General features: G+C 39.1%; 2 protein-coding genes across 2 annotated transcripts; both read left to right on the top strand.

Moving 5' to 3' along the window:
* Positions 1-3,784: 3,784 nt before the first annotated feature.
* On the top strand, positions 3,785-4,905 carry LOC122106896 (alveolar macrophage chemotactic factor-like). Its single transcript, XM_042678443.1, has 4 exons — positions 3,785-3,981; positions 4,104-4,248; positions 4,364-4,447; positions 4,747-4,905. Exons 1-4 carry the CDS (start codon positions 3,867-3,869, stop codon positions 4,775-4,777), a joined length of 375 nt encoding a protein of 124 aa, XP_042534377.1. The 5' UTR covers positions 3,785-3,866; the 3' UTR covers positions 4,778-4,905.
* A 7,557-nt stretch (positions 4,906-12,462) lies between these two features.
* Positions 12,463-13,818, top strand: LOC122106703 (platelet basic protein-like). The gene is made up of 3 exons (XM_042678191.1): positions 12,463-12,657; positions 12,930-13,056; positions 13,180-13,818. Exons 1-3 carry the CDS (start codon positions 12,531-12,533, stop codon positions 13,280-13,282), a joined length of 357 nt encoding a protein of 118 aa, XP_042534125.1. The 5' UTR covers positions 12,463-12,530; the 3' UTR covers positions 13,283-13,818.
* Positions 13,819-25,379: the final 11,561 nt, after the last annotated feature.

Below are 25,379 nucleotides of genomic sequence, written 5' to 3' on the forward strand. Positions count from 1 at the left end.
TTTCTACTTCTTAATTATTTCTCTGGCCTGTAGTTGGTAAAGAGAAAGAGTACTTATCTTATTTGTCTCATCCTTTGTATTATATAGAAATCTATCTTTTGGGGGATGGGAAGGAGAATCACAGAAATGTTGAGACATAGGACAAAGGATGAACAAATGCAACAATGATACTCACAAGACACTATGTTGGAAATGAACTTTACAACTTGGGGGGAAGGAGAATTGGGGGGACGGTTAGTGGGAGAAAATGAGAGAGCAGTATCATTGTTCGTCAAGAACTGTACTCATTTCCTTACTTATGTAACTGTAACCCCTCTATACATCACAGTTATAATAAAAAAATAAAATAAAATAAAAAATGTACAAACAAAAAGAATCAGTGGGAAACTCAAGAAACAATGAGCAGGTGTTGAGAGCTGAAATCATAGAGACTGTCTTCATATTACATAACTGATACTATAACTAATTTTTTTTTTGCTTCTGACAGACAATAAATCAAGCTATCAGGATAAATGTCATTTGTGAGTAGTTTCACTAGTGCTGGGGAAAACAAATAACAGAATTTTTTTCTACCACCTGGACATAGTACAAGGAAGACGAATGCCTTCTTTTTAAATTGGCAATAAAGAAGTAATTGCTGTTAAAGTACTCTGTCACTACTCATTATTGGAGCTGTCATTCTTAAATTAGCAAAATCTGTGGTACATGCACATTCCTATTTGTTTTTGTACAAGGCCAGCACCAGAGGTGCCTAGACTAAGGAGCCAGATATGGCAGTAGGCCAGAACAAGTTTAATGAAAAGCCAGGTGAGGTTAGAGACAGCTTCCTGATGAGGTTGAGCAACACAGCAGCCCACTTCCATTGCAGGGAATTTCTACAACCTGCTTGCCAGTTAGAAACACTGTTTTTCCCCCCTTATATTCTGCAAATAATCCATGGCAAATTGATTCAGAGTGAAAAGCAGGTGAGGTATGTACATGTATGAAACTGTCAGTTGAAACTGAGACTCTGATCTTATAACCCTTATCTGGTCTTATACTCTGATGCCAAGACTAACTCATATGGTCACTTGTGTTTAAAGTATTATATTTGGAACTAACCTAAGAGTGTCTGTGTGATGTGGACATGTGTGCATGTGCACAGGTATACACACACACACACACACATCCAACCTATGTCATTCAACTCTTTTCCACAAAGTCTTATTATAGTGTGACTTCTTCCTTGTGATTAAGTTGAATTTAATGGGACAAGCTCTTTAGTCACATTTCAAGTTTTGTCTCATCCATGTTGGTGAAGCTAGATTGTAATCTCAAAAAAGGCAACGTGATGTCTCTGGAGCAGCTTTCTCTAGATTAGGGCTTCTTAGAAGGCTGGAGGATTACATTCGCTGAGTCAGGTATGATGCTAATGGTATCAGGAAGTTGTGCAGGACATAGAACTTCCCTTTTAGAAGCAACAGCCAAACCTCCCAGCTTTCCTCAGTCAGACTTTAATTTTCCTTCCAGAATAAAAGTCTTAAGGTCTAAGATCCCATCTTGCTCAGGAATGGAGATGATTCTATTCCAAGAGGAATGGGTTGGGGGGATTTTATCAAATTCCCCAGAGTCACAAAGGACAAGGAAAAGAGTTTCATTTCATGACTAGCTTCTGACTACCATCATGTGTACCATCATTTACTGGCTCATTAGAGGTCAAAGGTCTTGATGACAATCTACTAAAGTATCTAGTTAGATTTCTATGAAGAAAAAAACCCATGCTACTCAATCCTAGCCATGACTTTAACATAAAAACTTTAATCCTAGCCGTGACTTCAACATAAAAACTTTAACCTTAGCCATGATTTCAACATAAAAACCTCAGTTCTGGAAGCCGTTGCCCTTCAGTTTGAAGGCGGGGGTGAGGGGAGACTGCTGGGCTCTAGAGAAGATTTTGGAAATAGTTTTAAGCATGAATAATGAAACTGGAAGGCTCCAGAAGTCTGGAACCTCTCCCTACCTCATGAAGTTGTTGAGAGGAATTAAAGTTCATTCACACCCTTAGATCAGATCTCCAGATGAGCTTCTCAAATGTATCAGCTTCCCCCCCTAGCTTCTCTGAATTCTGTCAAATCCACATATGGCTGGAGAACCCCAGGAATAGCACTAGGCATAGGCTCTCTGTAACTGCAGTGTGTGTGTGTGTGTGTGTGTGTGTGTGTGTGTGTGTGTGTGTATGTTTGTGTGTGTGTGTGTGTGCATGTGCACGTATGCTGGTTCTAGGGCTTGAATTTAGTGTTTGGGTACTGCCCTGAGGTCGTTCCCCAACCTCCCAAGGCTAGCCCTTGAGCCACAGCTCCACTTCTGAGTAGCTATGATTATAGATGTAAACCACCCTCTTAGTCAGCTACACTACCTCATACCCCTCTCTACCTCCCAAAGACACAAACTTCATCTAATTCAATAGTGTATGGAATTGTCAGTAGCAAGGTACTATCTTTCAGAGTAATTTGCCGGGTGTGACATTTTTGTTTCTTAAACCACCCCCAACAAATGACTGTACTCACTAAACTACAGATCTAGAATTTCTAGTAAGCAGACTTGATTTCCAAGTCTATTCCTATATATTTACAATTCGGACACAACCATATTAACTCAAGTATGGCATCTGCATGGGGGGATTCCATTGATGGAACTCCTTTGAACAATGAATTATCATTGAACAAAAGGAATATCAGGATTCTGGGACATGTGTTATGTCCCAGGAGGTGATGTGAAGGGGAAAGGACAGACAGATAGAGAGAGGAAGGGTGGGCAAATGCAGTCATAATATTCAGTGTATATATGGAAAATGGAACTGGAGAGATTGACCTATCAATCTGGTGGGGACAGAGGTGGGGGAGGAGCATGGAAGGGGTCACATTGATCACACTGTGTTGTACTCATAACCTGACTTAGGGAACTGTAACCTCTTGGTACTACTTAGCAATCAAATTTAATGTTTGAATAAAGGGGGGGGGGAAGATGTGAAGCTGCTCACTGATGGCTCCCACTAGTAATCCTGTCTACTCAGGAGGTTGAGATCTGAGGATTGCACTTTGAAGCTAACCTGGGCAGCAAAGTCTGTGCGACTTTTATCTCCAATTAACCAGCAACCTCCCCCCCAGAAGTGGAGCTATGGCTCAATCAGTAGAGTTCTAGCTTTGAGAAACGAAATAAAAAAGAGATGCATTGTACTCATAATCCATTTATACAGCAACTTAAAGGTAGGCACGTTCATCATCATTTCTTCTAAAGCTGGCTGATAATCACTAGATAAATCTGAGAAATAATCACTAGGTAATCTGAGAAATTTAGAATAAAGGCAAGGAGAGGAAGGTCTTTCAAATGAAGAGCAATGCTAGTTATGGATTCGATGTCTATGGTAACTGAAGACCTAAGGAAGTTTTTCTCAAGTCAAACCTCGCTACTTCGGTTCCAGTCCTCTGGTCTCTATGTAGACACGGGTCGCCTTTCCCAGCGCACTCTCTCCTGGTGAAGCAGCCCAGGGATGATGTCCCCACCGGATCGCTCCTCCAGTCTGGGTCTAGCAGAGGCAGCTTCTGCCGCCATCAGCGCTGGAGCTGGAAAGTTCTCTTCAGGTACAGGGGTGCAGGCTACCCCTCCCAGACACCCTTTTCCCCAACCCTCAATGCCCAGCTCCCTCCACCACCTCCCACCCCTAAGCGTAGGGAATTCCCCAGCATCTTCAAGCTTGGGCTTCCTGCAAAAGGCGGATAAAAGGCGTGCAAAGAAGGCTGGAAGCAACAGTGCTCCCGAGCCTCCAATCTCCACGCCTCCTCCAGCCTCTCCCCAGGACCTGCGCCCGTGCCAGAGCTATTTCCGCTATGAGCCTCCTGTCCAGCAGCTCCGCCTGTGCCCGCGACTCCCGGTGCGCGCCGAGCGTCCTGCTGCTGCTGCTGCTGCTGCTGCTGCTGACGTGGTCCCGGCCTCTGGTGGAAGGTAGAAACCCCGGGAAGCCCTTGGCAGGGCTGCAGACCCCTCCCTCTGCGGGGCTGCTGCATCCAGGGCTGGAGGGAAGGGCTTTCTCAACATCCTCTGCAAACCACGTCTCTCTTTCCCAGCTGGTCCCGTCAGTGCCAGTGAGGTGGTGGTGGTGAGGGAGCTGCGTTGCACCTGTTTAAACACCTTCTTGAAGGTGCACCCCAAAACGATCACGAGACTGCAGGTGACCCCCGCAGGCCCGCAGTGCTCCAAGGTGGAAGTGATGTAAGTTCTGTGTGCTGTGCACGGTGACCTTGGCTAGAGGGAAGCCCCCCCCCCCCCCACCTGTTGGGTCTTTAGTCCTGCGTGGCTCATGCGGATATTCTCTGATGGTCTGCAGAGCCTCCCTGAAGAACGGGAACACAGTCTGCCTGGATCCAGAAGCCCCCTGGATAAAGAAAGCCTTAGAGAAAATGTTGGACAGGTACTGAGCTCTGAGCTTGATGGTTATTTCATCTCTTCCCAGTCAGGATTTGGTTGTTCTCCACGGCTTAGCATAAAAAGGTTGATAAGAAGCAGACATGGTTTACATGGTCCTGGGAAAACCCTTATGGTCAATTTTACATGTAAATGAGCCGTGCTAATGAAATGCATGAGGTTGACAATACTGCCAGCCTATTCACCTCTTCTTCATTACTATTTTAAGCACTGTGCTTTGAATGCAGAGTGGAGTGGACCGAAGTGTGGAAATTGGAGTTAACTGATACAACTCTTTCTCAACAGTGGAAATAAGAAAGGCGATAAAAGGAAATGATCATCCATTTGGACATTTTTCCCGGTCTTCATTGGAGTGGTTTTGGGGAAGAAACCTCTGAACCTATTGAAGACAAGAAGGAAGGTTCTTTATTTCCTCCTCCCAACATTTTTCTTTGTGAATTCCATACTTTGAAGAGTGGGTGGGTGGGTGGGGGGAAGGAGTTTACCCCTAAAGATTTCTTCTCAGTTAGTGAAGCATTTAGCTAGTGTCTTCTGCTGTTTGTTATCATTTTTCCCCCTGTTACCATTCGATTCTTGGGCAATTTGATTAGATTGGCTGGTCAAGAGTCACTGACTGACTAAGCCGGGTGCCAGTGGCTCACGCCTGTAATCCTAGCTACTCAGGAGGCTGAGATCTGAAGATCCAGGTTCAAAGCCAACCTGGGCAGGAAAGTCCATAGGACTCTTTTCTACAATAAACCACTAGAAAACCGGAAGTGGCGCTGTGGCTCAAGCAGTAGAGCACTCATCTTGAGCTGAAGAGCTGAGGGACAACACCCAAGCCCAGAGTTCAAGTCCCACAACCAACAACAACAACAAAAAGTCATTGACTGTAAATCTTTCAAAGTGTTTTGAAATGAAGATGATTATTGTATTTCTAGACCAGACTCCTAATAATGTTACTGAAAAGGCTAAAGATTTAGTGGATGAATGATGTTTTGCTAGAAAGTTGTTAGGGTGGAACACTTGTATCGTCTTATGAAAGAGAAAATCTTCAGTTCTTGTTTTCTGGATAGTGAGGTACAGACTGTTTCACTCTTGACTATGGTATGATATTTAAGTTTATTGTGTTAGAAATCTATTATGTCATACAGTAATTTGTGAAGGATATATTTCCTTATTTAGAATTTCTAAATGTTTAGTTCTATAAGGACTAATATATCCTTTTCATATAACTTTAGACATTTGATGTCTTCTTAGTATGGCATAATGTCATTACTTACTCATTAAACTTTTATTGTACATGGTATTTATTATTTTATTAGAAATACTATTACTCAGGTCACTAAATGTGTGTTTTGGGTAGATGAACAAGAAATAGATAAATTCCTGGCTTCTAACTTTTGTAGAGATGAATTTAATTTTTTTCAACAATGATCAATACGTGAAAGTTTTGAAAACATACACATATTTAAGTATGAATTCATTATCTAGTCTTCAACATTCTAGTCTAGTCTTCAATTATCTAATGTACAGCATTGTCAAATGAGTTCCAATAGTGTGTCTTTGAAAGGTTTTTGACCACTTTGTTCTAAGGCGGTAATTACCCATATCATATCCATTCTATAAAAACTACACGTTTTATATTATACATATATTAGATTTTTTAGAAAAAATAAAATATTTCTAAAGTTCACTTATGTTGTTTCTTCTTTATTATTATTGTCTTATCTTTAAGCAGCTGGGCAAAGTAGTTTATGAATACAGTGCCTCTTGATCCATGTCAACTTTTTCAATGTTCTGTTTCTACTTTCTTGTACTGTTGCAATGGGTTTTATTTATGTTTCATCCTATATATCATTCACTATTCGTCTGTTTTTCCTACCTCGTGGAGATGACCCTTGCTTCTTTAGCCCTCACATCAGCTCTAGCTATCTATCTCAAAACTCACTCTCCTTCCAGTCCCGGCTCTGCAGCCTCAATGGACCCTGCACTCTTTAGAAAGCACAGAGAGGATAATTCTAATCTTGAATCTCTATCTCTTGGAGCTCATAGATTAAAGGCTACATGCTGCTAGGAGGTGGGCCTAGTAGAAAGTATTAGGTCATCAGGGGCATATACCTGAAGGGAAATACAGTGACCCTCCTTTTCTTCTTTCCTTTACACTCAGTCATAAAGTAAGCAGGCCTCTTATACCATGTGTTCCTCTTATGTGATGTCCTGTGATGCCTCAGGCCCAAAGGGTCAATGGGGCATGGATTGAAACCTCCAAAACTATGAGCCAAAACAAACCTTTCTTCTTTTTTAAGTTGTTTGTCTCAGGTATTTGTTACAGTTAATACACAGCTGACTGAGACACTTCTTGTGTCAGATATGAAATAAAAGTCACTAAGCACAGGTTCTGTGTCATCTCACTACATTATTACTTCAACTTCAGGTCTCTGTTATACTTTTTTGCAATAAGGATTCTAATTCCTTAATCATTCAGGATCTTTCCGGGCTCTGTGTTTTGCATTTGCTATGCCGGTACCTGGAAGGAAGTTGCTGTATTTTGCCAATAAGAGGAGAATTACTCATCCTTGAGAACTCAGCTCAAGCCATAACTTCATGAAATTCTCGTCCACTCCCAGCAGAGTGTGTGCTTTCTCTTATGATATTTCCATTGAATTTTCTAGATGCTGGATATTGGAGTTATAACACATATAATTTTAGTCTACTAAGAACTCTTCTAGAACATCTATCATAATTTTTCTGTCTCCACTTCCTGATGTGTGGTGTAGAATGAATTGGTGAATTAGTAAATCAGCCTAATTGAGGCAGATAGTGTATGAAAATCAGCAATTTCACTCATAATAAGGTTAACCGAACTCTTTTCTCCCTCTTGCATACGTGTAAAATCCAACAAGACACCAACATATTCAGTCTCTCCACTCTTTGAATACAATATCTACCTTTTACTTTCACTTGGCCAACTTCCATTCTCTCACTTTAAGGTAATCTGTCTGACCACATTTAAGCTCCTTTTTTTTTTATCCTGCCATAGTACTTCGTACTCTTCCTTTGTATCATTTTCTTACCATATATAGAAGTTATAGATTATATACAAGGAGCCATTTTTTAAAAAATACGGATCTATTCCAATTTCACTGTAATCTCCATAAGGGCAGAGATCATGTTTGTCATGTGCATCTTACTCCCAAAGACAATAACCAGCACAAAGGAGGTATTTAAATAAATGGTAATATAGTCAAAAGAAGACCTGCTCTTCTGTACCTCTCATATTACAATAGAAATTCATATGAACAGCCCTCTCAAGGGAAAAGCAAGAAAAGGAAATAGAGTAACACTCTCTCTCTCTTTCTCACACACACACACACAAGCAATTGGGTTAATACTTTATATATGCTTACATTGGTATAGATTAGTGCAAAATACTGATATATTATGTTCATACCTATATCGAACATAAGGCTTCTTGTCCCATTATATATGAAATATCAATTTAATTAATATATTTTTTACTACTGTACATTGTATCCGGAGGATAGAACAAAAGAGAATACTAACATATTGAAAACTTAGAGCTATTCAAGGATGTGGATTTACTGACAAAGATTTTAGCATTATAGAAAAGCAAAATTACCTCTAAACTCTAATAATTATTAAATTTATATAGTTGCTCTTTACTTTCTCAAGCAATATTTCTTTTATACCTTGTATATGATTGAAGCACTAAAACAATAAACCAAATTACTGTGAATGTTTAAACTCCACTTTTTCAAAGTTTTGAACAGTCCCTGATTTATTATGTAAGTCCTAAATACTTACTGAATACATACATGATTATAATAAAGGTATTTTAACTGTTTGGATAATGAAACACAATTTTATCAAATAATGATTCCTGGTTACTTTGTGTTTTATTATCCTTCAAGATCTTTGGTGTTTTTCCAGAAGCAAGACTTAAAAGTTTAGTTGGTTTATAGAAAAAAGAATCAGGTATCATTTGAAATATTTTTGCAATTCTTATTGTTGTTCCTAGTCTATGGCCATTCTAAAATGAAAATATAGGTAATAATGTATAATCAAAGGCCAACTCAAAAAAGCTACTGTCTGCCATTTCTGCAATTACTAGTTAATCACAAATGCAAGGTCTGACATATCTAGAGAAAATTAATGTATATTACCTATGTCATAGTTTCCTAGTAGTCACCCCAAAAACGATTTTCAGTCTTATCCACCTGAAAGTCTCTCTCTTTCTCATGTATGAAATCACTTGGAATTAAACAACTGATCAGCCAGAATCCAGTCTTTGTAATTGCATTAATCCAGACCATTTTCACAGGTCTCTGGGTGTGACACATCCCAATTCTTGAAGGTATGACAAGGCTTATGATAAAATGTGACTAGTGGCTTTGTTTTTCTATCATCCTTTTCAAATCCCTGCATAAGGAAAAGCATTATTGTGGGTAACTCTCACATATACAACTTCAAAACCCCTTCCTGGATGCCATAAAATGAGAAATTTACCACATAGAAGAGGCACCTGGGGATTTCTGCCTTCATGACTAAATCAAGGAAGAGAAGCAAAGTATAGCCAGTTTCTGATATTAGCTGACAGGCCTGGTTCACTCTTAAGTCAGCTGAATTAATATTATATGCCTGAACAGGAATGACTATTCATACTTTATGCAGAGAAAGATAAGGATACAAAAGATCTACAGTTGGGATCTAAAATTTAATTTCACAATATTACAGAGTCCTGTTAATTAAATATAGAGAAACTGAAAAAAAAATCCACCGCCAACCCCAACCCCTACTCTGGTAAACCACCTTCTTAATGAGTTTTCCTTTCTTCTCTTTTCTTCTTTCTCACTCTCTTCTTTCTTTTTTATTTTCTTTTTCTTTCTCTTTCCTGCTTCCCTCCATCCCTCCCTTCCCTCTTCCTCCCTCCCTCCCTCCTTCCCTCCCTTTCTCTCTCTTTCTCTTTCTTTCTTTCTTTCTTTCTTTCTTTCTTTCTTTCTTTCTTTCTTTCTTTCTTTCTTTCTTTCTTTCTTTCTTTCTTTCTTTCTTTCTTTCTTTCTTTCTTTCTTTCTTTCTTTCTTCCTTTCTTCCTTTCCTCTTTCCTTCCTTCCTTCTTTCTTTCCTTCCCTTCCCTCCCCTCCTTTCCCTCCCCTCCTTTCCCTCCCCTCCCCTTCCCTTCTCTTCCCTTTCTTCTTTCCTTTTCTTTTCTTTTTTTGTGTGTGTATGCCATTTCTGAGGCTTGAACTCAGGGCTTGGGTCCTGTCCTTTCACTTTTTCTCTTTCCTTTTCTTTCTTCAAGCCTAGCCTTTGACCAATTGGGTCATAGCTTCACTTCTGGCTTTTGGTGGTTAATTGGAGATTAGAGCCTTATGGACTTTTCTGTCTGTGTTGCTTTGAATTGCAGTTCTCAGATCTCAATCTCCTGAGTAGCTAGAATTGCAGGAATGATCTGCCAGTGCCCAGAGTGTTATTCTTCTTCATAGTGTGAGGAACAGTGCAAAATCAGAGCAGGCACTATTTAAATATTGTGTTGAGTACTTCTAGCTATGTAACATTCCCTATTTAAGATCTCCACTTCTTCACTTCTCCCATCTATATACTAGTATAATAATGATATCTCACTGATAACTTGCTGATACTTATTGGTTATCTCATTTTATACCAGAGTCTGTGAAGGATCCTTATGATTTGGAAATAATGACAATGGGAGCTTTCATACTGAGTTAAGCCCTGATACTGTTTGTATTATTTTCCTGTGAAATGCTGATTTTCTCAAAAGGGGAAATAAAGGCTTGGAGGGAAGGAAAAGGAAGGAAGGAAGGAATAAGACAGGAGAGAAGAGATACAAGAGAAGAGAAGTAAGGGAGTGGAAGGGATTGTAGTTCTTTTGTTTCCCCCTTTTTTCTCTTTCCTTCCCCTTTCCCTTCGCTTTTCCTTTCCCTCTTGCTCTCTCCCTTCCCTCCACTGTGTTTGTTGTTGAGAAGTTACATGATGCCACTTCAGGGAATAGCAACAGATGTCCCAGTAGACAACAGCAATCCACCCCCTCCTGTAAGAAGGAAGACATTTTGATGTTCAGCCACTTCTGCACTTCCTGACCAGGCTCATGGTGAGCATGGGGAAGAGGAGGACAATAGAAGAAGCTCTCATGAATGTAAATCATTATCAGAAATAATACATTGATCTTTTAAGCCACTATATTCAGGGCTGACTTGTTACAGAGACAAACAGGGTCAGTGGTACTTGTTAACAATTTGTAAGCTCTGGAACACCGTTGTATTTGAATTTTCTCAGAGGACAATATTGTAAAATGTGGTAACATTCATGCATATGGTGTTCGACAAATTATATTACCTAAAATAGAGGGATTGGGGTCAGAAACAATTCTTACCAGCTCAGAGCTATGCAGGAAACCAATTTTGTTTCAGTACTTATAAAACTCTTTTGTTGCCTACTGTTGCAATTTATTCACCAAGATCCTTTAACTAACAAAGCCCAAATGTTACTTACCCTAGCAACTTCTGTTCAAAATGCTTATGTCCTATATTTAGAGGATGGACATGAAAAATACCACTTCAAAATACTCTAATGCAGCATTTATATAGGTCTTAATTTTAATGGATAATGACCCTCCGACGTCTCTAATATTTTATTTTAAAGAGCTAACAGATATGTTCTATCTGAGGTCTTAGGAAAACTTACTTGTTTCCGGAATGACTCAAGTATTTTATAAGGCAACTTAAAGAGGGAAAAAGAGATTAAACTAATTTACCACAATAAAGGATGAAAATAGAAGATTCAAAAGAAATGATGTCAAGTTATTTTTAAACCGAAGAACCTTTTACATTTGTTTCTTCTACTTTCAGCTTTTATTGAAGCCACTATTTTGCATAAGGTAACTAAATTTAATGGAATGACTGATTTTAAAGTAGTAATTTACCTATTTTTGTGTAGTGTCATCTGTGCTTTTTTATTATGAAAGTAGAAGAAAATTATGCAAATGACAGAAATACAAGTTAATAGTAATAGTCATTTATATATCATTGCTTTGGCTAAATATTTTAGTTCTTGCTTTTGAAAAAGAAATAGTTAAATGAGTAAGTCACAGAAGAATGCTATAATGTCTGGCACATAATACTCAATTCATATTACTTGACTAAATAGAAATGAGCAAAAATATGTTTGATGTCAATGCTGACTAAGAGGCTTAGGACATTTTAACAAAAGGAAACTTAATAGAACTTCCACTGAATCTTGCTAATGACTTTTTTTGTGACAAGATGCAGTTTTTTTAAATAATACTGGAATTGTGAGAGTACTTACTTACAAATCCAGTACTTGAGGGGTGGTGGCAAAATTGAGTTAGAGGCTAGATCAAGCTACAGAATGAGTCCCTATCACAAAAATAAAAAATAAAAAATGACTGAGTATATGCTCTCCTTGTTTCCTCGTACCAACAAAATAGTATAATAATCTAAGAAGATGAAAAAAAAGAAGATGCTAAGGAACTTGTCCAATAAGCACAAAACCCTGGGTTCAATCCTCAGGACAGAAAGAGAAAGAATAAAAGAAAAAAGAGAGAGAAAAAAGAAAGATAAGTTTGTTTCTGCTTTCTGGATGAAATTACAAAAGACAATTCATTTGGAAGACAGAAAGAAGCCCATAATTTGATATTAATACTTGGTTATACAAAGATAGTACAGGTTATATCATTTCAATATAATCCCTCGCTCCCTAGGTAGAGTGGCTATACACCAGTAAGAGCTATGAGTATTGAAAAAGGGAGAGTAGGAATGATGCACAAATTTTACAACTAATTTAGCAGGAATTTTGATCTCTCTGGTTTATCTGGGTTGGGCACACATTGACTACTCTGTAGGGGATATATCACCACATAGTCTCACTTCCTCCATCCCTACCTCTTCCTCCTTACTGTTGAAGAGCAAGGATATCAAATACGTCTGCAGAGTATATAAAGCCACTTACTTCACACTTCTACACAGCAGCCACCCTCACGTTGAGGTTCTTCTGGCTCTGGGAACAACACTAGCTCAGTGTTCTCCATCATGTCACACAGAGTTGACACCAGGGCCTCCTGTCCCAGTGCCAGCCCACTTCAACTCATTCAGGTGTTGCTGCTGCTTTCTGTCTTCTTGAGCATGCTGGTTCCCGCTACCTTTGGATACGATGAAGGTAACAAAAACCCTGCCTACCTGCAAATGTGTGGAGAGGATTTGGAGGGGTGGGGGAGGCGGTCGTAGTGCTTCTGAAACTGGAGTCATTACAAGAATAACTCTAAGCTATGTTTAGTGGTTTGTTCACATGTGCTGGGTAATCTGCTAGGCATGTTACTAAAGATTTGCCAGTTACATCCCTAACAGATGTATGGGAGAGGAATAATTACTCCTGACTTGTAAATAAGGAAACAGAAAAATGATCACAGTCACTAATACGTTCTGCCATAGGTGACATTGAAGAATACATTGAACTGCGCTGCATCTGTGTGAAAACCATCTCTGGAATTCATCCCAGTAAGATCCAGTCTGTGGAGGTGATCCAGCCAGGACCCCACTGTGACAAGATTCAAGTGATGTAAGTCCCTGATTCTGTATTATGGACTCATTGCCATTTACCTCCATCCCTTCTACATGATCTTCTCCAGCTTCACAGATCTGTTCTGCTAGTCTAATGGGATGATTCTGTTCTTTTCTGCAGAGCTACTCTGAAGGATGGGAGGAAATTCTGTCTGGACCCAAAAGTTCTTACAAACAAGAAAATGCTGCAAAACATGTTGAGTGGTCATAAATCAGCTGTTTAAATTTGCTTACTTTCTGATCTTAAGAGCAGAATTTGGAAGTCATGCCTTTTCTAGTGTGTTTATTTATCCTTGACACCTGTTTTTATTGTATGCAAACTTAGATCTATTTTTCTATTCTGTCTCAAAAATCTCATTTTGTTTTAAGACGGCTACTTAAGTGATGACAGAAAAGATGAAAACATGCTTAGTTGTAACATGTAATTTATGGTTTGCTCCATAATTCTTGTCTTAACATTGTACTATTTTGTATTTCTTTATTTGAAAGTGTCTTTCTAAACATGTTTGTGACAAGTTTTGTTCTGTACTTTATTTTTGGGCTGGATATGCCCAGGCTGATTAACAGGTTTCAGTGGTTTAGCAGCAATAGGAATGGCAGAGACTGTGGCATAGAATACTTGCTTATAAATGTGTTTCATGCATTTAGGCACTTAGAGGTTTTTCAGTAACTTAGTAGTAGAATGTCTTGCTTTAGAGAATTCTCTTAACAGTTTATTTTAAACTTCAAATATTAAACATAATAAAAATGTAGAAATTAAGTCTTGCAAGCAGTGGTTATTGGCTTTAGAGTGTATGTATCTAACACTTGTAGAGAAAAAATACATGATGGAAGAAAGCACGAATAGATATATTTTAAGTTCTATTTTTTTTTGCAAAAAAGGATGGACACAATAGATTTCATTTGATAATAAATGTTTTGTGTAGAAGGTTTGAATATATTTGCACTTAATATCTGCCTGATTACAAGTTTACTATTAGAACTGGTCTTGAAAATAAGTACAAAAAAGATAAATATATTTTCCTAGGATATCAACTAGTACTATTATGTTTTTTTTTTTTTTTAATGGTGGTACTGGGTTTTGAACTCAGGGCTTCAAGGTGACTAGGCGAGCACTCTACTTGAGTCATTTCCTCAGCATTTTTTAACTTTCGCTATTTTTTCAGACAAACATTCATATTTTTGTACCATCATTCTCCTTTATCTCTACCCCCACCTCCCTAGTAGGTGGGATTACAGCATGTGACTACATATTTAGCCTGCTAATTAGGCTTCTTTAATCAACCACAACTCTATTCTTTCCAATCCAGAAAATTTACACCTGTATATTTCCTATAAAAATACTAGCACGGAACTAAAAGTAGTTATTAGTTTATTGTCATATATTGTCAATTTCCAAAGACTTGTTGGAGAAACAGCTTTAATTCTCTTGATTTTTTTACAAACCAGCATTCCACAATATTGCCAAAAATGTCACTAAGTTGATTATGTGTGCCATTTCATTGTACTGTTAGTCAAAGTGTATTAGTAAATTTTAAAATGCCAGATATTTTAAGTGTTTTCCATGCATGAATTAAATAATTCTGAAGATAACTATAATCTGCTTCTGAGTTGGTACAACCTAGCTTCCCTACTCATTAGTCATTTAAATTTGGTCACACTCTTTAACTCACAGTACCTTAGCTCTGGATGAGAGATCACTTAATACCTGTTGTATATATGTGAAAATTAGACGTAAGTTCAAAATACTTTAAGTACTCCATGCCATACAATATTAGTAAGAGGTTAACAATAGTAATATTAGTATCTCCAGTATCACAGAGAAAACTACTACAGTTCCACTGATTAAATAAACTTGCTTTGAGCTCACTTAGGATGGAACTCAGTGGTACAGCAAGAACCACTGTATCATACTACTCTCTTGGATTCCTTCTCTTCTGACAAGCTTCTGCTAGATATTACATAGTGTTATTGACACACAACACAGGATTCAATACATAAATATCATATTGTATATACTATACTGGTTATAGAAGAAATATATTCACCTATTTCAATCCCTGCATGGACTTTGGAAAGTATGCAGTGCACAACTTTGTGTTATTAAAGACTCTTCTTAGTATTTCTCTCACATCAGAGGCTCAATGCCTTAAACTCTTTTATCTACAAGATAAACACATTTATTCAGTAAGAATTAGCCAAAGCTAGCCACAAATATGTAACAAAGCAGTAAATGGGGATTACAGGTGTTTTCATTAGATTTCTCCAATAATTAAAGATAGCTCAGGCATTTTAATCTAGCTGTGATGGTTTCCCACTGAAAGCTGTGAGAGCCAGGCTCTTGAGACATGCCATTTTGTTTGTGCTATGCTTATACTTCTGAAGATGTGAGTGTCCTATTATAATGTGCACACTCTGAATTATTTTGTTTATATGTACAGAAAAAGTGATTTGATTATCCCTCACTCTTACCTGGATCATTTGTCCTACAAATATTGAGGTCAGGGGGAATGGCTGTATATATCTAGTATATTGTTCATTCTCATCCAAAACCATCTCCCCGCCTTCCCTGTGTTGTTAACCTAGAAGGTGTCTCAAGTTTCAGTTCTACAAACACGTGAATTAAAATATGTGTTGCAGCAGCCACTGTATCAGATGCTGAGTGGTCAATTATTTATGTCACAATAAATTGCCCTTGAAGATCTCACTGTCCATGTGGGAGACAGCTGGACAGCTAACCACAGCCACATGTAACACATGTAAATCTCCAATTGCCCTTAGAAACAAACCTATGACCAAGTCAAAGCTTTATCATCATTTTCAACACTCACTGCTGTCACTAATGTGGCTACTTTTTATTGAGTCCTTACTAAGGGGCTAAAAGTGATAAATGTTATGACCTCTAAAAATTTAGGGAAATAAACCACTTTTACACAGACACATAAACACACATGTAAATGTGCCTATAGTGTATCTTACATGTGTGTATGTGTGTTATTTGTGAGAAACAGAGTATAGGTGCTATAAGATAGAATGACAAAGGGAACATAAGAGATATAGTTTTCAGAGAAGGCTCTTCTGAGGAAGTGACCTTTAAGCTGACACGAGAAATAGGAATAGGATTTAGCCTACTAAAGAGTGAGTGATGGGAAGATGGAGAACAAAGACTTCCAGACCCCAGGAGCGTGGAGTTAAGTTGCATCCTCCTGAAGGAATTTCATCCTATTGAGCTTGAGGATGTCTAGTAATTCAGAGAAGTGGGAACTAGTCATCATTCCTAATTTTTACAACAGCTTTTGGCCTTGAGATGAGAGTATACTTATTTCTGAGAGTCAGCTTATTTCTGTTCTGCTCAAGGAGGGGTTCCCAGTTCACGTTGGTCTTGTTGTCTTTCTTGTATGATATTCCATTGTACAACACAGCACAGCTGGTTCACCCAGTCGCTGGTACTGGTTCAGGGAACAACAGGCACTGGGAGCAATTATCCAGCAGGGACCAGAATGGAGAAACATCTGAGATATTAAGTTTTTAAAATAACAATGCATTCACATACTACTTTAGAAAAATGTGCTATTTCTAAAAGAGTAATGAGGACATTAGACCTTGCTTCCTATCCTAGATTGGATGCTGGTGAATGGAGCCAGGGAAACACCATACAAGAGGCTGGGAAGGCTTTTCTATGTTGCTGTGAAATCCAGTCACTGCCTAGAAACCAAATTCTGGTAGCAGAAAACAGTGGCCAACACCACATCCTTAACCACACAGTAGTCAAACTCATTAGCAAGCAACAAGAATGGGAAGGAGGAATTGGCAGTCTTTGGTAATATAATTACCAAAGGGAAGGAAACGAGGGATCTGAGTGCTGGCGGTGTGTGCTGTGCACATTGACTGGTGACATAGAGAGCCCTGTTATTATGCTACATGCACTTGGTAAAACTCAGGTGCTGCAGTTTCTAACTCCATAGACGTGCGGGTATGTAAGGACAAGTTGGAGATGTCCATCCTGCTGCCAGTCCCCAGCCAAGGCAGTTGACCCCAGACTTTCTTTCCTTCTGTTGTGTTTTAATTTTGACTGGCCAGAACCAACTCTTTTTTCCCCCCACAAAGTGTCTTTGCTTCCTCATCCCAGTTCCTCATTCCAGATGCCGGACCCATAATCCATATAAAAGATCTTGAAGCCACTAGCTTGGGCAAGTCTTGTCCTTGCTTGCTAGACCCCTGCTGGGAGCCTTAGCGACTTGAGCCCCCCCACCTCCGACATCAGGTGCCGCCGCTACCCTGGCCCAATCTGCAGCTCCTGTCGTCTGTGGTCACCTTAGCCAGAAGTAAAAGCCTAAGCAAGCTGGGGTAGGGTGGAAGGTGAGGGGTGGGGAGAGAGTCTGGAACCTTCTCCCCCCACCCCACACCCTGCACTGGGGAGTTCTTATCGCTAATACTAGCCACACTCTATTGGCTTGCCACGTGTGCCTGCATTGTGCCAAACTCTGCACTTGCAGGTTTTCGCCTACTGAATACACCTCCTTGCTGAGGAATGGGACTTGTGATCTGTTGGCTAAGGTACTGTGGTCCTACAGGAAGTCAGCACACCTACTGCGCTTCCCTACATCCCTTCCTTCCCTCCTGCCCCATCCCCCAGCTGAACTTGGAAAAAAAAAAGGGAGCATGGATGAATGGGGAGTGTGTGAAAATCACCTCCTGAGCCGATCTCAAGTGCACTTCCAGCCTAGAGATGCACAGACAGCGCACCCCTCTGCCTCACCACCCAGCTTTCTCTGCTCCATCAAAGCCGTACTTGGTTGATTTCAACCCCATAGACTTAGGGACTGAAAGGTGTGTGTCTTTTTCTCTTTTTGCTGAAGAATGGAAAGAAATTGTGCCTTGAGCCACAGGTTCCCAGGTACGGAAAGAGTAATGAAGAAATTCATGAGGAGTTAAGTATTCCTAGTTACCTCATTCTATAGAGCAGGTGTAGGTTTTCTCCACTTTCAATCTCACTGACAAATAAGCTTCTGATGTTTACCTGTCATCAAATCTGAAATAAATAAAATCAACCAGGTTGTAGTATAACCAAAGTATTTCGTCATAGTAGAACAAAAGTAATGTTGATGCCACAACTTTCATTTAACAAAACAACTCCAGCATGTTAAGCAAAAAGGATTTTGAAGGTATAAAAATAGCTGGATTTGCTCGAGATGGTTTTCTGTTGGCTGATAATTATTTGCCTATTTACTAAGTTATATTACTTCATAGCTACGTATGTATGTTAATATTATTTGCACTCTATTAGAGTATTACTGTGAAAAGAAATACAAGTGAAACCAGGATGATTATTAATATACTGATACAGGAAATTATATGAAAATATTTTTTCTTTGTTGGTGTTTTGAAAATTTTGCCATTCATGAGATGATCTATTACAAACAGTTCTTGTCACATTAATGACTGCAATAAATTTGGCATTTGGGAACACATGCTGAGTTTGTTTTGACTGCATTCTGGGGTGTGTGTGTGTGTGTGTGTGTGTGTGTGTGTGTGTGTGTGTGTGTGTGTGTGTGTGTGTTGTATATTCATAATGTTGCTCTAAGCAACCCAGAATCTGAGCATGCTAGGCAAGTGCATGCTAGGCATAGTGAGACAGGGTCTCACTATGTGCAGCCCAGGGCTTTAAATTTGCAGTCCTCTGCCTACGCCTCACAGAGTACTGGGATAACAGATGTGACCCGCTATTCCAAGTTGTCATGCACATATCTTGGATACGTTTTTCCCCAGTATCCTCAGGTACAGGGAAACTTGCAACTCCCTATTATCCAATGCACCCTTCCCTGAAAATTGCATGCCAGAGAGATCAAAAATATGTCAAACAGCTGTGGAAACCTGGAGTGGTGTTGTATAGTACTTTCATTCATGCTGTGAAAGACACGACTACACTTTGGGGAGAAAGAAAGGTGTTGCAATATGGATATAGTAGTTATCTATTGCTCCTGTAACATGATCTCAAATGCAGTGGCTTGAACAACACCAATTCATTACTTTATAGTTTAAGGCATCTCAAATCCAAAGTGAGTTTTAATAGGCTGTCAGGGCTGGGTTCCTTCTGAAGTTAGAATTTCCTTCTGAAAGGAGATTCCTTCTCCTGGTCTTTCTTATCTTCTAGAGGCAGCCTTCATTCCTTGTCTCATGGTCTCTTCCTTCATCTTCCAACTGTATCACCTCCAACTTCTTCCTCTCCTCTGCTCTTTCGGACTCTCATAAGGACCTTCATGAGCTTCATGAATATATTGGGCTATGCTAGCTAATCTAGAGCAGTCTGTTTTTACCATCTATGAAAGTCATGTTTGCCATTGAAGGCAATATATGTGCAGAAATATATTTTGGAGATCTTGCGAGTAGGAACATCATTTACCCTAACACCATGAGTGAGAAGGTAAAATCTGCTTGAGGCACTATGAAGCTACAGACCTTTCTCACTAGCCAATGAAATTTCAACTCTACATAACAGTATTTGTGTAGTGGTAGTTACACACCTAAGACAAAATAGAGTATGATATAATTGAGTGTCTTGGAGACTGAACACACGTAGAATAACATACTCATTAGAGTACACTAATGAGAGTACTCTCCTTCATACTGCACTGTGGAGAGAAAGAAAAAGCGTTGCAGAATACCATCGCATGTATACTGCAGGTTAGCTATTTCAGTTACAGGGATGAGGCAGCAGTCTGGGGAAGACCACACCTCTAGTTCTTTGTTCTAGCATTTGTGTTGTATTACCTGACACACAGGCAAGTAACATAGTAGCTTATTCTACAGCCAAAGACTATCCTACAAGCTAGTAGCTCTTGGAGGTGAATTAGGAATTTTCTAGGGGAACAAAAGGAAGACTGGAACTGTCACAAGATGCAAAAGAGATAGAAAGACATAAGCTCATCAGGTTCTCTACATGTTTGGACTGTAGTTCATAGTTATGCAGGGCCAGAGACTCAGCGGGGAGGGGGAAGACGGGGGGGGGGGGCTGAGGAGGGCAGTAAGCAAGGATCTCCTCATAGTAACTGACGCACAGTTGCCCAATTATCTCCCCCAAATATCAATATTAGCATATCATGTCCTTTTATAAAATATTCAAAGTCAAAAGTCCTTAGCAGGGCACCCAAGGCTCTGCCATACTCAGTTCCCTTTTGTGCACTGTTTTCTTATCTGTGAAATGGAAGTATTAGATTACCGATGAACACTTCACAGATTATTGGAAGGGCTGAAATAAGTGACATATGCAAAACATTTGGTGTAGTACCTTATATATAGACTGGGCTTTAAAACAACATGTATTAATTTTACTATTGCTATCAATATTACTCCCCATGTATGATCCCAGTCAGTTCTGAGTGCTTAAGTCATTAACTAACAGAGTAGTTTTCAGTGATAACTAGCAAGAAAGATTGCAATATCACTATAAATCTTCTATCCAAATAAACTTTGATGGGGGAAATAATAAAAAAGGATATAGAGGTGTCAGGATGTTTTTGTTCATTTCTCTTTTATTGCTTGTTTCAAACAACACAGTTATATCTAGTAACTAGTAGACTTAACTCAAAAGGTTAAAGGAACAAACCAATTTTGCAGGGTCAATTAGCACTGGAATGCTAGGGCCTCTTGGATCTGCTTCCAAAATAACTTCATCTACTATTCTGAGAATGCTTATAAAAGCATACTTGCCTTTATCAGCAAGGGCATTTAGAGAGTCTCTTCCTGCCAGGAAAAGGCCCATGATACAGGGAAATGCCCTTTTGTTTGAACGTTTATGGTGTGATAGAACTTGGGTGTACTTATACTCCCTCCACCCCCATCTCTGCAACTGCATTTGTGGTTGGAAAACAGCAGAAAATGTCTTCATACTTGGCACTTACTGCCTAGTCATGGCTCCTGTTAACAAAATAAAACCATCTGAGTATATTTTGCTCTTAGAATTTGTTCCAGACTTTTGTAATCTTGGCTTTTTTTCCCCTTACAGGACTTTGTGGGGGAAACAATAACAATTCCTGTGCATTGCACAGAACATTGAGTGTTTTGAAGATATGGGCATATTTTTGTCATTATAGAAGACATGTTCATTAGGAAGTAGAAAATATAGAGGCAAAAAATTTAAACCTGTATTTTCACCACTTAAAATTTTTCTTTTCCTTTTTCAAACATAAGTCATTTGATATAGCAACAAGGTCAATTGTTAATGTTCAACAAAGTTTCATTTGTGTGCACACATTCATAAAGAAAGCATTTAAAAATTACTGAATACATTGAAAGGAGTAAGGGAGCTAAGCACTGGTGGCTAATGCCTATAATCCTAGCTATTCAGGAGGCTGAGATCTGAGGGTTGCAGTTCAAAGCAGGTCAAGCAGGAAAGTCCATGAGACTTTTATTTCCAGTTAACTACCAAAAGTCTGGAAATGGAGCTATGGCTTGAGCACTAGCCCTGAGCAAAACAATTAAGGACAGTGTCCAAATCCTGAGTTCAAGCCTCATGACCAGCATCCACACATAAAAAGTAATTAGGGAACATTCTTATTCATTTTAACAGTTACAAAAACCAAGTCCTTGAATAATAGAATGAGTTTTTTTTGATCAGAGAATGAATGGCACTCCCATGTGATTTAGCATTGATACATACATCATACACACATATACACACATGTATGTTTGGAGGTTTGTTATATGTAATCATCTTGTTTCTACATATGTGTATTTCCACACACATGCATATGTATTTGTACACACTCATACATTGTTAACATAAAGTTAACAATACAATCTTTAAACTTGCTTTATACTATGTGTTCTGATATTTCATATCCCATCCCATTCTATCCCACTATATTCTACTTTTTAAAAAAGTCAACCACAGCCCTACAAAGTAATTGTATAACCCATTGTCTGATACAGCTCCTAGTTTAAAAGCGTGACTCTTTCTTTTAAGAGAAAAAGTTTTTAATTATTACTATAAAACTTTTTAGGGCCTGGCATTGGTGGCTTATTCCTGTAATCCTAGCTACTCAGTAGGCTGAGATCTGCAGATACAGTTCAAAGCCAGCTGGGGCAGAAAAGTCCCAGTGAGACTCTTATCTCCATTTAACCACTCAAAAACCAGAAGTGGAGCTGATGTTCAACATGGTAGAGTGCTAGCCTTGAGCAAAAAGAGCTCAGGCACAGTGCCCAGGTCCTGAGTTCAAGTCCCACAACCGACTAAAAAAAGATTCTAATTGTACACAGTATTATTTTTGGAATAAATAGCCTATAAAACAGGAATCTTCCTGGTTTTAATTCCATACACGTTCAATTCTTATTTGTGTATGTGTGTGGGGGCAGTCCTGGGGCCTGAGCACCATCATTGCCCTTTTTTCGCTCCAGATTACTGCTCAACCATTTGAGCCACATGTCCACTTCCAGCTTTTTGGTAGTCCATAGACCTTCCTGTCCAGGTCAGCTTCAAACCATGATCCTCAGATCTCTGCCTCCTGCATACAGTAGGAGGCAGGACAGGGCCCTCTGCCAGGGCAGAGCCAGATCAAATGATTTTGAGGGCTTTGTATGAACTTGTGGAGCACAGGTTCCACAGCCCTGTCTTACAGCAACACAAAACAGAGTAAGCAACACCTTTGTAACTCATCTTTGACTCTTTGTGGCCATGGTCTCCTTAGTTTCCTCATTTGTAAAGCAAGAGGAATACTGCCCACCTCACAGGGCTTCCTAAAGGAATAAGTGACACTTGTAAGAGAACCCAGCACGCCTTTAGACTCAGAATCAACTGAGTAAATATTCCTGTTCTCCCCCTTTCTTCCTTGGAGCTTTGCCCCTGGAGCACATATCACACCCATTCAGGGAGAACCACAATCCTTGAGATCATAAGGAACCTATTAAGAACAAAGCCAACAAGCCTGGACTTCCTCAAACAGAATTAAAGCAGGAAGCTTGGGTACAAACAACCAGTCAGAACAAAATTTTAATCAGAAATATACCACTTGTATTTTCCACACTTGGGAACAACTCAAATAAATCAAATAATAAAGCCACAGTGTTTATCTACCAGTATGCCCACAGATTATAAAAATATACAAGATATCTGGTGATTGAGGACCTGGCTTAACTGTATTTCTAGCAAAGAAAAGAAATAAATCCTTTGATGTAACAGTTTGAGTCCAGTATAATAACAAAATACTACAGATTGAATAACGTTCAATGAACAGAAATTTATCTGGCTCGTGGCTCTGGAGATGTGGAAGTTCAGTACTGAGGGCTGCATCTTGCTGAATTGCAACTTGTTAGAAGGCATCGTGTAGTGAACGAGAGAGACAGAGAGGGAGACAGGGAAGGAGGGAGAAAGAGATGGGAGGGAAAAAGGGAAGGAGGTAGTAGGGAGTCCCAATGCTTTTCTGTAAGGAATTCACATCCACTTTGGCTTTGATAAACCCACCCCTATGATAACAACACTAACCTATGTCTGAATTTTTTGAATATGTTTATTATCTTTAAGTAGTTGTACAAAGGCGTTGTCATTCACCAAAGCAGATGATGCATACATCTCCATCACCCTTTTCAACACTCACACACCCCTTCTATTCCTTCTCCTATCTTCATTTTAGTTTACGTACTTGACTTTTTGCCATTTATCAAAGCAGCCCATGTGTACAACACATCTTGATCTGTGCTGCCACTTCAACATCTTCCTTCCCCCTCGACCCATCCCATCCCTATATTCTCAGTTCTGTGGTATATACAATGAATTCTTGTCTGCATTCCTTCCCCATTTCCCCTTCATTCTTCTACCTCTACCTCCTTGGCCCTACCCTCTTACAAGTACCCATTTCCCTGTACTTATTTTGTTGACCTTTGACTTACTCTTGTTTTTTTTTTAAAGAATTACACTATTTGGGCTCTTCATAGAGTCTATTACCCTTCAGTTAATTCATTTGTAACCATTTGCTTCTTCCCTAGTGTAGTTACTTGTTGATTTATAGGCACATTCTAGGTAACACAAAGGAGGAAAGCCATGCTATCTATAACCACTTCTTACTGTACCCATCTTTCAACATTGGTTCACTGGGAAGTAAGTTTCTAACACATGAATTTGAGGCATGCATTCAAATAGTGTCAAAGTAAAACTCTGCCAGAGACGTATTTCTTTTCGCAGTCAGATATAAAACACAGATATAACAGGATTATACTACTTTCTAGCATGTGTGTTGAAAGGCAATAAAAATCTAAAAACAAAGCTCGTGATTCTCAGCAGTCTTCTTTCTTCAGTACTTCTTGAGACAATTATAGGGGATGTTGGGAAATAAAACAAAATGCAAGTGTTTTTATCCTCAGAATAGGTGGTAAGAGGCATTATGATGGCTATTTATCTGTTTTTCTATATTAAATCAGGATATAGGGTCAAAACTATTCCCTCCTATGTTTTTTCTGATTCACAATAAATGCTGGGAAGAGCAAAGATGAAGAGCAAAGCTGTGTAAGTCTTTGTCATACACCAGAGGAATACTAATGTAGTTAATGCTGATGACCTAGCACACAGAAGACATCTAGCCACCAGAAAGTTAACTGAACATTACAACTACTGTTTTTCCAGATCTTAACCTTTTTAGGCTCAGAGTTGTCTCCAGAGCATACTATTGTTTCTAATGTATTTATAAGGTGATTTTTTTTGTTACTTTGTATGTCCCTCCCCCACGGTATAACCCCTGTTTTCACTGTATTTGATGTTGGTATAGTTTGGGGAGGGGAAGGGAAAAAACAAATTGTTTAAATAGGGATACAGGTGGACTCATTGCAACAATGAGATGTTCAAGACGCTATGTCCAAACATGAACTTTACAACTTTGCGGGGGCGGGGAGGGGTGAGGGTAGTGAGATAGGAGGGCAGGGATGGAAGGGGAAACAAAGGAGGAGGCAACAATGCTTGATAAGAAATGTAGTCATTACCTTGCTCATGTAATTGTAACCCCTCTTTATGGTATTTTCACAATAAAAAAAAACATTTAAAAAATTGCAATACTCACCCTTGACACCAATAATGATATCCTGGATGTTTCCATTAGGGTCACAGTTGTAACTAGCAGACCTTTAGAAAGCATTTTCTCTCTATCCACATCTTCCAATGCTATAATAGAAGCTCTTTAAACATTACTTTGTTGTAGACATTTCATGACTAACGTGCATACATAAGGTACATGGAATCCAACCATTTATTTCTCCACTTCCACCCAAATTTCCACCTTATGTAACTGGATCTTGTATTTCTTTAGTGTCTTTATTTAGGAATGTTGATCAAGGAAC

This window comes from Dipodomys spectabilis, unplaced genomic scaffold (genome assembly GCF_019054845.1).
Source record: "Dipodomys spectabilis isolate Male_0828 unplaced genomic scaffold, ASM1905484v1 ptg000043l, whole genome shotgun sequence".
NCBI classification, from domain to species: Eukaryota; Metazoa; Chordata; class Mammalia; order Rodentia; family Heteromyidae; genus Dipodomys; species Dipodomys spectabilis.

Bases quoted from the DNA above. Each gene is read 5' to 3' on its own strand.
- LOC122106896 (XM_042678443.1), top strand. From the start codon at position 3,867: ATGAGCCTCCTGTCCAGCAGCTCCGCCTGTGCCCGCGACTCCCGGTGC. The intron at 4,249-4,363 runs GTAAGTTCTGTG...GATGGTCTGCAG, and splicing joins TGCTCCAAGGTGGAAGTGAT to AGCCTCCCTGAAGAACGGGA. The intron at 4,448-4,746 runs GTACTGAGCTCT...CTTTCTCAACAG, and splicing joins TTAGAGAAAATGTTGGACAG to TGGAAATAAGAAAGGCGATA.
- LOC122106703 (XM_042678191.1), top strand. From the start codon at position 12,531: ATGTCACACAGAGTTGACACCAGGGCCTCCTGTCCCAGTGCCAGCCCA. The intron at 12,658-12,929 runs GTAACAAAAACC...GTTCTGCCATAG, and splicing joins TACCTTTGGATACGATGAAG to GTGACATTGAAGAATACATT. The intron at 13,057-13,179 runs GTAAGTCCCTGA...TCTTTTCTGCAG, and splicing joins TGTGACAAGATTCAAGTGAT to AGCTACTCTGAAGGATGGGA.